Source organism: Pararge aegeria, chromosome 27, assembly GCF_905163445.1.
Source record: "Pararge aegeria chromosome 27, ilParAegt1.1, whole genome shotgun sequence".
In the NCBI taxonomy this organism is placed as follows: domain Eukaryota; kingdom Metazoa; phylum Arthropoda; class Insecta; order Lepidoptera; family Nymphalidae; genus Pararge; species Pararge aegeria.
In genome coordinates this window covers 5,768,114-5,784,651 of record NC_053206.1, presented here as the reverse complement: position 1 = coordinate 5,784,651, position 16,538 = coordinate 5,768,114, and the positions used below count along the sequence as shown (strand labels likewise).

Genomic DNA, 16,538 nt, shown 5'->3' with positions numbered 1-16,538 from the left:
GTATAAGTTCAGAGATAAGATATTTTTATCATGGACCAATTGACCCTTATTTGCTGTACCTTGATTTATTTTTTAGTGTGTGAGATATGTTGTTATTATATTATATTATCTTAATATATATAAATCTCCTGTCACGATGTTTGTCCGCGATGGACTCCTAAACTACTTAACCGATTTTAAATTAAATTGGCACACCGTGAGCAGTCTAGTCCAACTTAAGAGATAGGATAGCTTAGATCTTTAATTATAGTCGCAATTTTATTTTATTGCAAATTATTTGTCTTTAATTAATTGACAGTTACATGTAATATATATATATACTACTATACTCATTTAAGGCTTAGCGATACTGAATACTTTAAAAACAAAATCAAACGCAGACGAAGTCGCGGGCAACAGCTAGTATTATATTATATTCTCATTCACGATACCTTTTGTTTTCATGTTATGGTGTTATTGTATATTTTCATATGCTGTGTTTACTTTTAAGAAAACATTACACTTAAATAGAATAGTTAAATTTTAAAAACGGTTGTATTAGTGTAAGTGTTTGTAAGTAAACCTAATAAATAAAATAAAATAAATAAATAGATACACGTGTAATCTATCGTTAACAATATCGCTTAAGGCGAATCGCCAAGCGAATGATTGACCCATCCTCATCATATCAACTAGTTGTAGTAGAGTTTTCTGTGACAGAACTCCTTCGGCTAAGTACTATCGCCATACTTATTTCTGCTGCAGCATTGTTGCTATGCTGTATTCCAGTCTGAAGGGCGTGGTTGCCGGTGTGATTAAAATTAATGGACACAGGGCGACATTTTGTAGGACGTGCTCCATGTATGTCTAGTGAAGTGTTGCTCACTTGACATCGGTTGCTGGGCCACTTGCTTCGAGCGGCTCCCAGCGACTCGTTTACTGTCGTCTGTCAACACCGTTGTGGGTTGACCAACGCTGCGTTTACCAGCGACATTGGCGGCCGATTGGCGCAGTGGGCAGCGAACCTGCTTTATGAATACAAGACTGTAGGTTTGATTCGCACGACTGGAAAACGTTTGTGTAATGAACATGAATGTTTTTCAGTGTCTAGTTGTTTATCTGTATATTAATAGTAATATATGTATATTATTCGTAAAATTGTTCATTAGTCATCTTAGTAGCCATAACACAAGCTACGCTTACTTTGGGGCTAGATGGCGATGTGTAATTGTCGTAATTCTTATCTTATTCTTATATCTTTAAACGAGCAATTCTTGTATATATATAATTAGAATCTCGGAATCGGCTTCAACGATTTTTATGAAATTAAGTATACAGGGGGTTTCGGGGGCGATAAATCGATCTAGCTAGGATTCAATTATATTGGAATCTCAGAATTCGCGGACTAAGTCGCGCGGGTTCGCTAGTTATTATTTACTAGCTGTTGCTCGCGACTGCGTCTGCGTTTGATTTTGTTTTTTGATGTGGCGTTCAATTTAGTCGTAGTTGAATGAATGAATGAATACACTTTTATTGTACACCAAAGAAAAAAAAAGTACTTACAGAGATATAAATACATATCAAGAGAGTACAATTTGGTGGCCTTATCGCTACATAGCGATTTCTTCCAGGCAACCAAAGGCGTAAAAGGAAAAAACATAGAAAAGAGGTTAGATAGAGGTAGAATCGTAGTTCTAAAAAAATTAAAGTAGTCAGTATCTCTAAGCCTTAAATGAGGGGTTTGATGCTGTCCGCTGAGGAGTTCTGTCCTCTATCTCTAACCACATTCATCTACACAAAGTTTGGGCAAAATTAAACACATATTATAACCTCTACAATAAAAATAATTATTTAAATCGGTTATAATTTGTCGGAGTTATGGTGTAAAATCATCAAACACTTTCATTCCCTGTCCCAAAGGAATCGAACTTGATGTTGGAATAAACAGTATCTATATCACTTCTAACATTTCCAAGAATGTGTGTACGAAGTTTCATAAGTATCGGTTAAGTAGTTTTTGCATGAAAGCGTAACAAACAAACTTACATAGACTTTCATAATATTAGTAGGGATAGGGATAGGGATAACCAAAGAGTACAATGCCGAAGATCTGTTTGGCATAGAGTATAAAGATTGAAGCAATTATATATTACACCTTACAGATTCTCCTGTATTTCGTTGAGCAAAGCAATTTTGCTCAACGAAAGACATTGCAGAGATTGTCACTCCAGTTCCTTAGGATCCCAAAGTCCATCGGTTCTCCGAGCTATGTACCCCGCCCATTGCCACTTCAGCTTCGCGTTGAGCTATGTATATTTTAAATGGGGACTCCTGCCATTGCCAGATGGGTGATCAGTCTCCCCATATTTGAGACGCAGTTTTTACTGGTCCCGGCAGCATCTCCACCTGAAACCTACCAGACTCATTGGTGAACCTAACAATATACCCTATGGAGAGATTTGCTAGGTCTTTTTCACTTATTCTATCCTTACCTTGTAGTTCCCATCTCACCAGCGCGTACTTGGGGCAATCAGCTACGAAGTAAAAGCTGGTTTCCACCTCACTGTACTCTGGATAGGATGGATCTTCTACAATTCTCAATATTGTTGGGGACTCGTTGAGCTACTCCAGTTCTTCTACGGATCTCCTCATTTCTGATTTGATCACGCAGAGATACATAGTTCTCTCCATCGCACGCTGAGTGACTCCGAGCCTTCTAAGATGGCCCATAGTGAGCGATACATGGGACAAACGAAATGTCCCATGTACGGTAGCTCTAGTTATTCTATAGATCTCCTCATTTCTGATTTGATCACGCAGATATACATAGTTCTCTCCATCGCACGCTGAGTAACTCCGAGCCTTCTCAGTTGGCCCATGGTGAGCGATACATGGGACAAACGGAATGTCCCATGTACGGTAGCTCTAGTTCTTCTATGGATCTCCTCATTTCTGATTTGATCACGCAGAGATACATAGTTCTCTCCATCGCACGCTGTGTAACTCCGAGCCTTCTCAGATGGTCCATGGTGAGCGATACATGGGACAAACGGAATGTCCCATGTACGGTAGCTCTAGTTCTTCTATGTATCTCCTCATTTCTGATTTGATCACGCAGAGATACATAGTTCTCTCCATCGCACGCTGAGTGACTCCGAGCCTTCTCAGTTGGCCCATGGTGAGCGATACATGTCAATCGAAATGTCCCATGTACGGTAGGTCTAGTTCTTCTATGGATCTCCTAATCTCTGATTTGATCACGCAGAGATACATAGTTCTCTCCATCGCACGCTGAGTGACTCCGAGCCTTCTCAGACGGCCCATGGTGAGCGATACATGGGACAAACGGAATGTCCCATGTACGGTTGCTCTAGTTCTTCTATGGATCTCCTCGTTTCTGATTTGATCACGCAGAGATACATAGTGCTCTCCATCGCACGCTGACTGACTCCGAGCCTTCTAAGATGGCCCATAGTGATGCATGGGACAAACGGAATGTCCCATGTACGTATCATAATAACATGCATCAAGAATGTAGGTTAGGTTTGCGTGCTCTAATCAAAGTTTATTATTCTGATAACAGATAAGGGGTCATTAAACCAACAATAATTGGTAACGCAAGCCAAATCACGAAATTATCACACCAATTATAACATATTGAATCGTTACGTATTATTATTGTTTTTTTTATGGCGCTGATAAAATGTTTTGGTTTGTTTTGATTTCTAACACACGGACAGTATGATTCATCACCTTCATAATATCAACCTGCTGAGTTTCTTGCCGGCTCTTCTCAGTGCAATCTGCAATCTGATCTGCTGAAATCGAATTACTCAGCAGATTGCTCTTTTCCTACATCATTTTAAAGTTTAAGATTTTTTAACAATCTTTAGAATTTTTTCGTTTTTTGAGAGATGAGAGTGGAGTGGCCTGCTTCCAAGTAGCCTTGTCGTTAAGGAATTCATCAATCGTGTAGCAACCACGATTTGTTAAATGTGTTTTAATATATTGTTTAAACTTAGCGGTTTAATAAACTAAACGGTTAGTCAGTCTATACCATTTAGCAGTTGACAGTAACAATTTTACCAATAGTAACTCCACTGGGCCGTAGTCCACCACTGGCTCAGTGGAGTCCACCAACCTGCACTGGGCCAGCGACTACGGCCTTAACCCCTTCTCATTGTGGGAGGAGACACGTAATGGTCGGTAATTGGAACATGTGATGATGATAAAACATTTGTTCGCAGGACCATATCAAATCGTACGGAGATAATATATAGTAGTAGATTCCGGGGAAGTACCGCTTAGCAGCATAGCTGTGTTGCGGTCTGAAGGGCGTGGTTGCTGGTGTGTTTTTTTTTTTTTTAATAAACAATTTAATTATTTTTAAATATACTACGACAATACACACATCGCCATCTAGCCCCAAAGTAAGCGTAGCTTGTGTTATGGGTACTAAGACAGCTGTTGAATATATATATATATTTTAATAATATAATACAAATATATACTTTTTTTTTTTTTTATTTATTTTACGGCCATGGAGGATTCAAGTCCTTTAAGGCCTTTCAAAAAAATATTACAGTTTAGCTTAAAACTAAGATAAGTTTAAATATCACATTTTAGCTTAAATATAATTATTATATACAGATAAACACCCAGACACTGAAAAACAATCACGTTAATAAATAAAAAAAAAAAAATAATAACACAAACATTTTCCAGTTATGGGAATCGAAACCACGGCCTAGGACTCAGAAAGCAGGGTCGCTACCCACTGCGCCAGTCGGCCGTCGAAACTCGGGTTTATGGACACAGCGCGGCATTTTGTATTACGTGTTCCTTGCATGCAAGGCGTTTTGCGCTGTTTATAGGCGATGTATTATCAGGTCACCTTAATATTTAAAAAAAAACTATAAAAAAAAATCGGACTGCACCAATACCTGCCATCTTTATTAAATTCATTGAAGCACTGAAAAGATAGAAACAATATTTTAATTCGAATGTTTTAGTTCTTTCTGTTTTGAATAATCGTAGTTGGCAGTGATTATAAACGCAAATTCCAATAAAGATTTCAGTTTCTATCTTTTGAGTTCTTCAATGTATTTAACATGATGGCAGATATTGACGCAGTCTGGTTTTTTGTGAATTTTTAAATTTTTACACGCTTTATATTAGCTTCACTTGTATGTTTGTTTGTAACCGACTTCTTTGGGCGCGATTTTGACCCACTTTAAACGGTCAGATTTCTTTCAAAGTTTGTAGACATATCGAGGACCGATGACAATACACTAATCTGAAAAGATTATTCCAATTTTCACTATAAAAAATAAGATTTTTTACTAATTACTACAGCGCCATCTAGACCCAAATGTAAAAAACCTATGGCGTTCGCGTACCTATCAAATTCCACAGAAAACATTAAGCTACTAGATGGTAGAGGGCGTTAGCTATTACTTTTTAATGGCCTGTTTTAAATAATAATTAGAACTTGCATTTCGAGAGACGGGCACACTGAATAAAAAAAAAATATTTTATCTCTTTAATGGTGGATGGGTTACCGATTAATTTTGCTCTAATAAAAATAATAGATCAAGAAAAACTAAAAAAAATCGCTATTATGAATAAACTAAAAGAAAGAAATTAGTTTAGTTTTTTATACTAACTATTTAATTATTAAAGTTATACTTCATTTGGCGCGATGGAGAAAACTGCTGAGAGTGAATTTTTACGATGCGCGCGCACATTCTACATCGTAAAGTTAGTTCCAGGTAGGTGGCATTAAAATCGATAACTATGTTGAAGTTGTATATACTAGTATTTTTACATTAGAACACGTGTTTCGTAACAGTACAAACAGTGTGAATAAATAAATATTATTACGTTAATAAAATCTTTTTTATTTAAATAAAATATTCTTGAATAATTTTAATATTTATCGTTAATCACTACTGCATTTTAGTTATTTTTTTTCCATATTATTAGTATTAACTAAAAATAACTTCTAACGCGTGTACATAAGTACACACTCTTTTTTTTCTTCTTTGATGTATCCGGTGTCACTCTCACAACTAAGACGAATCTATTGACACCACTCATCTAGAAATACGGCAAGCCGTTTAGGTTAGGCCGTGCCAATAAAAATACATACATGCATGCATACATACGTACATTCGAAAAACATAACCATCCTTCTTTCGCAGTCGGGTAAAAAAAGAAAAGTTTTTTTCAATCTCATTTGGCATTCAGCTCATTAAAAATTCCCTATACTATGAATTACTGTTAGCATACCTAAAGTTTTATAAAGAAACGGTTGAAAATCTAAAATTTTACGCGATCGTTTCAGGTTTTTCATTCCTTATCAGGGCAGTTAAATTCAAGGTCTCCCACAATATCCGCCATGTTGGAAATGTGAAAATGACCGCGCGTCTCTTTCTAATCCGCGAGGTGCGAGCGAGACAACTCGCCGCGTGGAACTTTGACGTAGAGTTTGCGATTATTGATTTAATATTACATTATTACGGTTTGCTTAGCCGCTATGGCTTAGTGGAGGAATTGATGGTGTAACAAAAGATCGCTGTTTCATATGTGACAAGGAAGTTTGCGTTTAGAACAAAAAACATATACAAATTTGCTCTTTTAATCAATGGACTCGGAACTTTATCTGACTTCGGTGTCTTTAATATATCTTTGTTTGTTTAAAAAACTTTATTGCATACATTTTATACAAAGTGACGGCCGATTGCGCAGTTTGCAGCGACCCTGCTTTCTGAGTCCAAGGCGGTGGGTTCGATTCCCACTACTGGAAAATGATTGTGTGATGAGCATGAATGTTTTTCAGTGTCTGGGCATCGACAGTAGGAGAGCCGTAGCTTAATTGTTGAAAGCGCTCAGGCCGCGATTGCCCGAGAGTCGCAGGTTCAAATCCTGTCGGTTCCGAAAAATTTCAGATTTTAGACTTTTGTCCTGTAGTTATATTTCAATAGGTGCTTTAGCCTTTAAGTAAATGTTATCTTGTGTTTTACTATTAGTGTCTTATGTATGCATATACAGTTCTGTAAAATGATATTGATCATAAAAGAATTTCTTAAATAATAAAATAATAAAAAAAGATGTCCTGCAGTTCGATTCCCGGCACCCACTTGCACGTTTTCGGAGTTATGCGCGTTTTTATTTCAAGCAAATATAATATCGCTTGTTTCAACGGTGAAGAAAAAAGTCGTGGGAAAACCAGCATGCCTGACAGTTCTGCTACGTTCTAAAAGGCGTGTGAAGTCCACCAATCCGCATTTGGCCAAAATCTGCAGTCCGAAACGGTGGTAGAGTCATGACAAAAGACTTGAAATATCCAAAGTGCTTATAAATGAAGCCCCATTTAAATGAATTCAAAATTCATTTATTTCACGTAGGCACTTTTGAAACGGCAAGTTTGTCTGTTTGTAGTGACTCATTCACCGGTTCGGAAGGCAGATTCTACCGAGAAGAAGCCGGCAAGAAGCTCAGTTGCTGTTTTCCAACATTATTTTACATTTTAACATTCATTGTTCTATCTTGTGTGAGATGAAAGCGGAGCGGCTTGCTTCCAGGCAACCTTGTTATTAAGAAATTTATCAATAGTATAGTAACCTCGATGAATGTGCGAGTGTTTTTATACATTCTTTAAACTTATGTAATGGTAAATCTAATATTACCTCCAGCATCATGTTATAAAAGCATATACCCATCCCCACAAAGGTTTTCTGTACTTTCCTAAACAGATATGCTGATATCACTAATTTATGACCGTTTCTAGTAAGTCAATTGTTTATATCCACTTCTTTTTATAAAGTTTAAATTGTTATAAATATATTGCGAAGCTACTGTAAGTATACCTACCTATTTCTTTAAATTTTTCACGTAATTAATGAATTGGAATTCTTTTATTTTTTATTTGAGCACCTGTCATTTGAGGTCGCACTGTTTAGTGACCTCAAATTCTATTAGTGACTGATAAACAGATGATAAACATACGTACAGGTGCGTTATCGGTTATTTGACAGATGTCGGATCAAAATATTTATCTGTCTTTTTATTTATTCGAATAAATATGTTTACCCGTGATATTAGTCATCGTCGTTTTACATGTTTTTTTCGTTTATATAAAGACATGTACACTTGAGAAGTGTAAAGTTGTCGCTGGTCTCAACTGCCTCTAAGGTTTTAAATGTCTCGCGGATCTTGACTACCCCATGTGTCTTGACGACCCATTGGCGCAGTGGGCTTTCCCCTGACCCTGCTTTTTGCGTCCTAGGCCGTGGGTTCGATTCCCAAAACTGGAAAATGTTTGTGTGATGAATATGATTATTTTTCAGTGTCTGGGTGTTTATCTGTATGTATTATATTCATAAAAAAATATTCAACAGCTATCTTAGTACCCATAACACAAGCTACGCTTACTTTGGGGCTAGATGGCGATGTGCGTATTGTCGTAGTATATTTATTTATTTATTTATTTAACTGCATTGTTGTTCTTAACTGCCTCGTCGGTCTGAACTGCCTCGTCGGTCTGAACCGCCTCGTCGGTCTGAACCGCCTCGTTCGTCTTAGCAGCCTCGTTGGTCTCAATTGGCTCGCTGGTTATGAGGTTAGCCTCAAGGCTTTGAGGATCATAAACCTCAACTGAATCCAAGACCTTTTGATATACATCGCACTCTGTGCCATAGAGGTCCTCTAACCTAGTTTACGTAAATTGTAACGTTCTGCATATTTTCACAAAACATTCAACTGTACCCTTAGTACGAAATTCCAAAGCTCGATAACGTTGATAGTTTTACAGATATAATGAGTAACGTAAGAAGTAGAGTCGAGTTTTTGTAATAATTGACGGACGAAGCAGATGGCTCACGTGATGCCTAGTGGTAAACCATCGCCTATAAACTGAACACCACTTCGCAGGGCATGCAAGGTCACGACCATAGTGCCGCCCTGTGACCACCAATAAATTTAAAAAACTCCAAGACAATGCCCCGGCAGGATACATTGCAGCGCATGCGCAAACACAACTTGGTCCTACCGCCATCTAAGTTAAAAGTCCACAGCACCGGCCAAAACCCCATGAGCACATAAATTTACAACAAAATCCCGGAACATATAAAAGGAAAAGAAAGTATATACTTATTTACAAAATCCTTAAAACATTACTTGCTGGAGAAAGCTTATTATAAAATAAACGACTTCTTAAATGAGAATATTTAATATTGACAATAATAAGTCCGCCTCTCAATCTGGTTACAGGGTTCCATTTCAAATGCAAACATTATGTAATCTTTATGACCTTGTTTATGGACTTGTAATTGAATAAATAAATAACAATATGAGTCGTAAGTCTTAAGCCTAGCCAGACCACGGAATTTCCGAAATCATAAATTCCATATTGCCCTCGGCGGGGACTAACCCGGGACCTGCCACCAGCGGCGTGCATAGAGTAAGAGTTATAAAAAGCCTACCCTTAAGTATTTATAACTCACACTGGAGATTTTCTTTATTTTATATCATCTGCATACCCTGTACATACCCTCTATGCACACCACAGCCTGCCACATAATAAAAAAAACAATTTTCACTACGTCAGGAAGTCATAATTAAGTTAATTTTTCTCTAAAGTAATAGTATTTCGAGACACGAAGACCATCAACGATTTCGAGACGACAGGTGTGCTAAGGGTGCATAATGTTAATGTGGATTCGTTATCAATGCATTAACTGATAACGTTAAAGTGAATGTTTAAATTAACTTTCGAGGAAACGGTTTTGTAGTTACGGGAAAGACTCTAAGTAGGTATATGTAACTTACAACTTTTGTACGAGTAACTAAAAATGTACGTTTGCAATCTATTTGTAAAGCCAAAATTATTAAGCTTAATTTGCTATGCTCCGCGAAAAGCAGGAGAATCTGTATAGTGTGATTTATAATTTCTTCAATCCTTATACTCCACACCAAACAGATCTTTGACAATGTACCCTCTACGCACGTTTCGCTCTGAAACCGGAGCAAGTTAAATCAGTACTTAATAATTAAGTTACTTAGCAATTAAGTTAGTTGTAAGTTAAGTTAAATGATGTACACTATGACAAATTTCAAATCCGAGATGACCACTATCACAAAATGGCGAGTTACATTTATTTTTTCACCATTCCCTCAATATGGGGATCAAATGAGAATATTGTAACTACAAATTATTGGCCGATTGGCGCGGTTAGCAACGGCCTTGCTTTCTGAGCCCTAGGCCGTGGGTTCGATTCCGAGGAAATAATGTAATGTTTATATGTATATTCTAAGTATTAATGTATATTATTCATATATATATAAATGTTATGTTGGTTTGTGTACGCTTCAAAAACTCAAAAAGTTCTGCACCGTTCGAGCTGAAACTTTAGCATGATAGATAGTATAATACGCATCAAGGATTGTTTTTATCTATTTTTTGCATCAGTCACATATCCGCGACCGCGAAACTACAGTTTTTTCAATCAGTAACGATCGATGTACCAGTGACCGCGCCATCTGACGAAAGCGAGAAAACACTCGCTGGCATATTTAATGTTTTCTTTGTTTTGTTTCTCATTTCTCAACCATTCCATAAAAATATGCCACAGCACAGCGTGGCCGGGTACAACTAGTTATTCATAAAAACATCAGTCATCTTAGTACCCATAACACAAGCTACGCTTACTTTGGGGCAAGATGGCGATGTGTGTATTGTCGTAGTATGTTAATATTTATTATTATTATTATTGGGTTGGAAGAGATCACTATCAGCGATAAGGCCGCCATTACACCCTAGTTTCTTTTATAAGTTGTCAATTGATAAAGTTTATGTTCTGGTGTAATAAATAATTTTTGACACTCGGGGGGTTTTTTAAATTTGTAATTTATAAATTACTAGGTGTACCCTGCCACGCTTTGCTGTGGCACATTGTGATTGAATGGTTGAGAAAAATATCATGCTAAAATTTTAGCCCGATCGGTGCAGAACTTTTTGAGTTTTTGAAGCGTACACAAACCAACATAACATTTTTATATATAATATAAGATTTATTTAGAATTTTTTTTTTAAATGCATTTTAGTTTATAAAATTGATAATTCCTCCAAGTGTAGGTAAAAACACTAATAAAAATTATAAAAAAACAATGTGTCATCTCTTGTTTCAAACGTGTCTCATTGTAATATGGACCTTTAAAAAAGTAGATCGAATCTGCAACTTTTCCTACTAGATGACGCTACAGTCGCTTTAAGACCGATGTGAAAGGCATATATACTAATTTGGAGAGCCGTAGCTTAATTGGAGATAGCGCTCAGGCCGCGATTGACAGAGAGCCGCAGGTTCAAATCCTGTCGATTCCGAAAATTTTATATGCATTTTAAATTTATAAGATACTAGCATACCCAGCTCGCTTCGCCGGGCTAGATTTTGCTTTATTTTATTTAAACAATAACCTCACATCATTAAATTTTTAATTTAAGCCTCATAATATATTTAATCATTTATTTCTCTCCGTATTCCTTCTCTTCTATTCTCTTCTCGAGCGGGTGGAGATCATTATCTTCACCCATGAACACCCAACAATAGAATAACATCATAGTAAATAAAAGCTGTATTTGACAGTTTAGTTTATTAGTTTCAAAAATAGGAGTGCTCCGATCGTCACCAAAATTTACAGGATTACTCGCCACGTCAATCCGGACATTCCCTGAAAGTTTAATTGAAATCGGTCCAGCCGTTTCGAAGCCTATACGGAACATACCCACACACTTTCTCTTTTATATATATAGATAGATGTATAGATGTAATGAATGAATGAATGAATGAAATTTAAGTTGTTTTAATGACATACTTGTTAAAATTGTACCTCCTATTAAGATAGTTAAAACAGATGTTATGTTATCAACGTGAACTGATAAGTAATCGAATGACTAGAGTTAGTTTTTAGGGTTCCGTAACTAATGCGCGAAATGGTTCTATTAATGCCACTTGGAATTGTGGTTGTTCAGGGAACACCAACAGCTTGTTCACAATATTTTTATCAATAATATACATAAATTACAAACAAAAAATTTGGAAAATGCAAAAGTGCAAGCCTCATAGCGGTCATTCACGTTTAAAAAAAAACCTTAAACAAAAATTAAAGTTTTTTAAAATGAAATAACAAATAAAATAATATCTTTATGTCTCACGCGATTTTATGAGAAGTTGAGAAGAGAGAAGAAGAGAAGAAAAATTTACATAGCGCATGCGCGAATCTTGATTTTTTTTTAGTTTTTGATTAATTATAATTAAACGACAGTACTTAGAACGCTAAATTGCTTGAAAAAGTACTAGACAGATTATTTAACTTGATGTTAGTGCACTCATATTATCCTATTATAACACTTATGTTATACTAATAAAAAAAACATCATTTAAGTTTTGAAAGGCTGGGTTTTTTGACATGTCGTATTAGGCGTGAAATAATTACAAATAAGTACGTAGATACACACCCAGACACTGACGCGGTTTTTTTTATGGGGTGTATACTAAATCGCCATTATAAGTATCAACTACAAAATGTATGTAGGCGCTATTTCTCGTAGTTATGACCTTTTTATAACGTCCGGTATCTTTAGTTAGTAGTTTTGCACGCCTCATAAGCGAAGCGTTGAGGATGTGCTCTACTCTCGACATTTCAAAAAAAGCAGTTTTCTCGAAACTAAAATTGATTTTTTGTTATTTATATTGCACTTACAGGTTAATTTGAGTACACTAATATCAAGTCAAATAATTTGTCAGGCACATAAAATACATTTCAATAACAATTTTTTTGTTTAACATAGTAAATAATAACATTAAACATAATCTTTTCTGGACGTCCGTGTATGGACGGGTGTAAGTGTATCAAAATTGGTCGAAAAAATGATCGTATCGGAATAATTTTTTTTTAATTATCTAAAGTAACACGCGACATAATTTCTTAGTTAATATGAGCGTTCAATTCACTGTCGTTAAATTTCCATGTAATTATTCTAGCTAATATTAATTGTAACTTTCAATGTGCAATCATTATGACATTCCCGTGTCTTGTTTACAAAAAATGAATAAAAAAATGAGATTATGAGGCGTGCACTTTTGGATTTTCCAAATTTTGTTTTATCTACGGTTTATCAGGTTGCGGCATTTGTCACTTTATTCAAGTAGGCCCATAGCGTAGGTGGCACTTTGATGCGTACATGAAAAAGTTCTTTGAAAAGTTCTGTCAGTTCAAATAAGTTAAAAACCTTAGGATAAAAAACTATATTAACATAACTTAACCGACGTGAAACGACGTATATAAGAACTTTTCTTTTTTTTTGTTGTGGTGGAAAAGCTTTGTTGCTCCCTCCGGCCCTTCGGCAAGACGGAGGTTATGTGGGATTCCCCTCCTCTAAAGACCACCATGGCATGTCCCTCTTGTTGGCTTTGTTAGACGCCCGGGGACCCGTTGTTTATATATTATATAAGACCCTGAGAAATTAGTGTATAAATCGTATGTGACATGTAAAGCTGTATTGAACTGTTTTAGCTTTATGCTAAATTGAAAACTTAAAATAAAACTGAACCAGAAGGCCGGAGGTAGATCTTATAACGGAAACATTTTCGAATCGCAATGCAGTTTGACCCCGTGACCTTTTGCTTGCACCAAAAAAACATAGACAAAGAAATTTCAACCCTAATACCACTGCAAAAAAACCATTTTAAATTCCGCAAAACTTGATTCAAAATTTATAACTTATCTTCAGTCTGAATTAGACTGCTTTTTAATAAAAAATAAAGCCTATTTTTCATTGTGCTTGCCTATGCTAAGCGGTGCTCTGAACCGTTGCCAATTAATTCTCGACTTTATCACGTACGGCTCAAGACATAATTTACTCTGTGGGGTGTCGTAGCGCAATGCTGTAGTGACGTCACACTGCGTAAGCGAATATGGGTCAGTAGGTGCCATTTTGGTCTGACCTCAGTTTCTGTGTTGACATTGAGAGCGCACGGGTCAGCATAAAATTGATGCTGTAGGTTCTTTTAATGTCATTACAGGGGAGTTTGGAAGATTGGGTGTTTTATTTAGGTAGGTAATTATTACGTACAGTTCAACTGTTGCATAAAAAATACTTAAACTTTTATGATAGAATTGGAAAAAAAAATTGTTGTTCTCATGTCGATATTATGGGAGATTGGGTGTTATTAACGTTTTTTTATTTATTGTTTTTTACAAATACCACAGGAATCCAAGTATGTCACCTACATATTGACCTATAGAGTTTTATTTTGTAAAATCACAGTCATCTCTACAATCAATCGATCAAATAAATTTTATTTTGAAAAATATGGTACGACCTTATTATTACGATAGTTTTTTTTCTTTATTAATTTAGTTTTCTTACATTATCTTATTTTATATGCTTATAATTAACAGTTTCGTAAGATACAATTTTTGAAAAAGAAAAGTACAGCCCTGCTTCTGCGATTTGATACATCGGCCAGGCTGTTCTTCCTATAGGTACACATAGATAAACTAAAACTATAAAATTTACACACTTATAATAATTATTACTAAAAAATTTTTAATCTACTAAGTATTGTTGAATTTCTTGAGGTCACTCAGGATGGAGTTTACCATGTCGGTGTAAGATTGCAAGGCAGATCTTATTACGATAGTAACGTATTAAATCAAAGGTTATTTTGATACACTTGAAAATCAAAACGTATAATACCTAAAGCACGAAGGGATTTCAGGTTTGCGGGCTTATAAGATATTAGTAATATTAACAATTCTCTATCAATATCAGTCGTGTACACAGTTTATGCATGTGTTAATTCTGTGCTCAGTTGTTAGTAAGAAAAAGGGCAAGCTTTGCAGATGCAATACACCTTACCTACCTTTTCTGGCACCCTGGTAAGGCAGTACCTTGCTGTGGCAAGAATTGCCATACAAAACAATGGCATAATTATATATCGTCTTATTAGAAAGGGCGGCGAATATTTCTTTAAATGAAACAAAATAAAATCATGTATTCATTTTTGTTACAGGATCGAGGCGGTCTAGACAACATGAGATCTCTAGAACATTACCTGACAGACATCATGCGTGCTGACACATCGGATCATATGAAAGGTAACTTACCTGTAACATTTTAATGACACAGCATTAGCAGTACTTACCTTAAAACTTTAAGACAGTATTAACTAAATAATGTATTCATTATAGAAATTTGTGTGCAAGAACCATTTGTTGAAATATATAATACCTACGATATTTAGGTACATAGGTACTTATGCGAGCATATACATCGGATCGTATGAAAGGTAACATTTTAACGACACCTTAAGTAGGACTTACCTTATGTTTTTAACTATGACCGTTTTGACCAAAATACTATTTTTTTTAATTCGAAAATATCTTTCGGTATTTAAGTAATTAAAGCTTTCGGTAGCCTATATGACCTCGTGAACATATATTTTTACACTATGAGCGGCAACTAACCTGTTATAATACATCAACGATACTTACCTAAGTGGTCTAACGAGTAAAACTTACCTTAACCTAACAATAGATACTCAGTTTTGAGAACGTTATGGAGAAATCTAAGGTATGCAGGTTTCCTTACGATGATTTTCTTCATATGTAAAACATATTTCTAAAACGCCTGGTTAATATAGATGAAACCGCGGTATATAATTGGATTTTGTTTGTTACTACTCTTTTAATATCATGCCTTGACAACGAGCTAAACACTAAAGCATATATAATTCATTTACCTACCCTATTCTAATTTGAAAAGTATATCGTATAGCTTATCCATTAAACGATTTAAATCTTTATTATGTAGTGGTAAGATTGATTTTCGAGTGGCAGTAAATAGATTTTAAATCGTTGTTAGTGATTTTATGCTTTATTGCAATGGCGTAAGGTGCTTTTCAATGTAAGGATAGGAGCTAAACTATTACAGAAAGGAAATTATAATTTAGCGTGATGCAGTTTTTAGTGTTGTAATACTAGAGAGGACATAGTGTATACTAACAAATACCTACCAGTACATTGTATTTAGACTGGACACATGCATTTTTTTGACATGTTCTTAAGTGAGAATAATATGACCTCCACCATCTATCTGGACGCCTGGTGCTCCTGGCAGATTGCGGGCAACGGTATACTTGTAGTGGAATAAGAAGAACTGACAATATTTTTACCTCCACCTTATATCTGGACGCCTGGTACCATTCGTAATCCATACTGTCATTATTAATGCGAAAGTGTGGCTGTTTGTTTGTTCAACGCAAGCGCTTCATTTATTTTTAAACCGAACAATAATATTACGTCTGGTTTCGGCCGAGACTGGTTACCACCAGGTCGACAAATCGGTACGGTATCGCGTAGAATCAATCTGATTAGAGGTATTTAATTGCCCTAACAGGTTAGCCCGCTACCATCACAGACATCATTACCACTTACCACGTGGTGAGATGCTAACTGACAAGGTTTCGTCTAGGGCTAGATTGTAGAAAAAATTT

At 35.9% G+C, this 16,538-nt stretch overlaps 1 protein-coding gene across 1 annotated transcript in view; it reads left to right on the top strand.

The window, feature by feature from the left end:
* Nucleotides 1–16,538, top strand: part of LOC120635854 (cytoplasmic polyadenylation element-binding protein 2) — a 98,946-nt gene that overhangs the window by 23,309 nt on the left and 59,099 nt on the right. Inside the window, exon 2 of the mRNA XM_039907047.1 lies at nucleotides 15,057–15,141. Coding sequence (XP_039762981.1) covers nucleotides 15,057–15,141 — 85 coding nt within the window. The remainder of the gene's footprint in view (nucleotides 1–15,056; nucleotides 15,142–16,538) is intronic.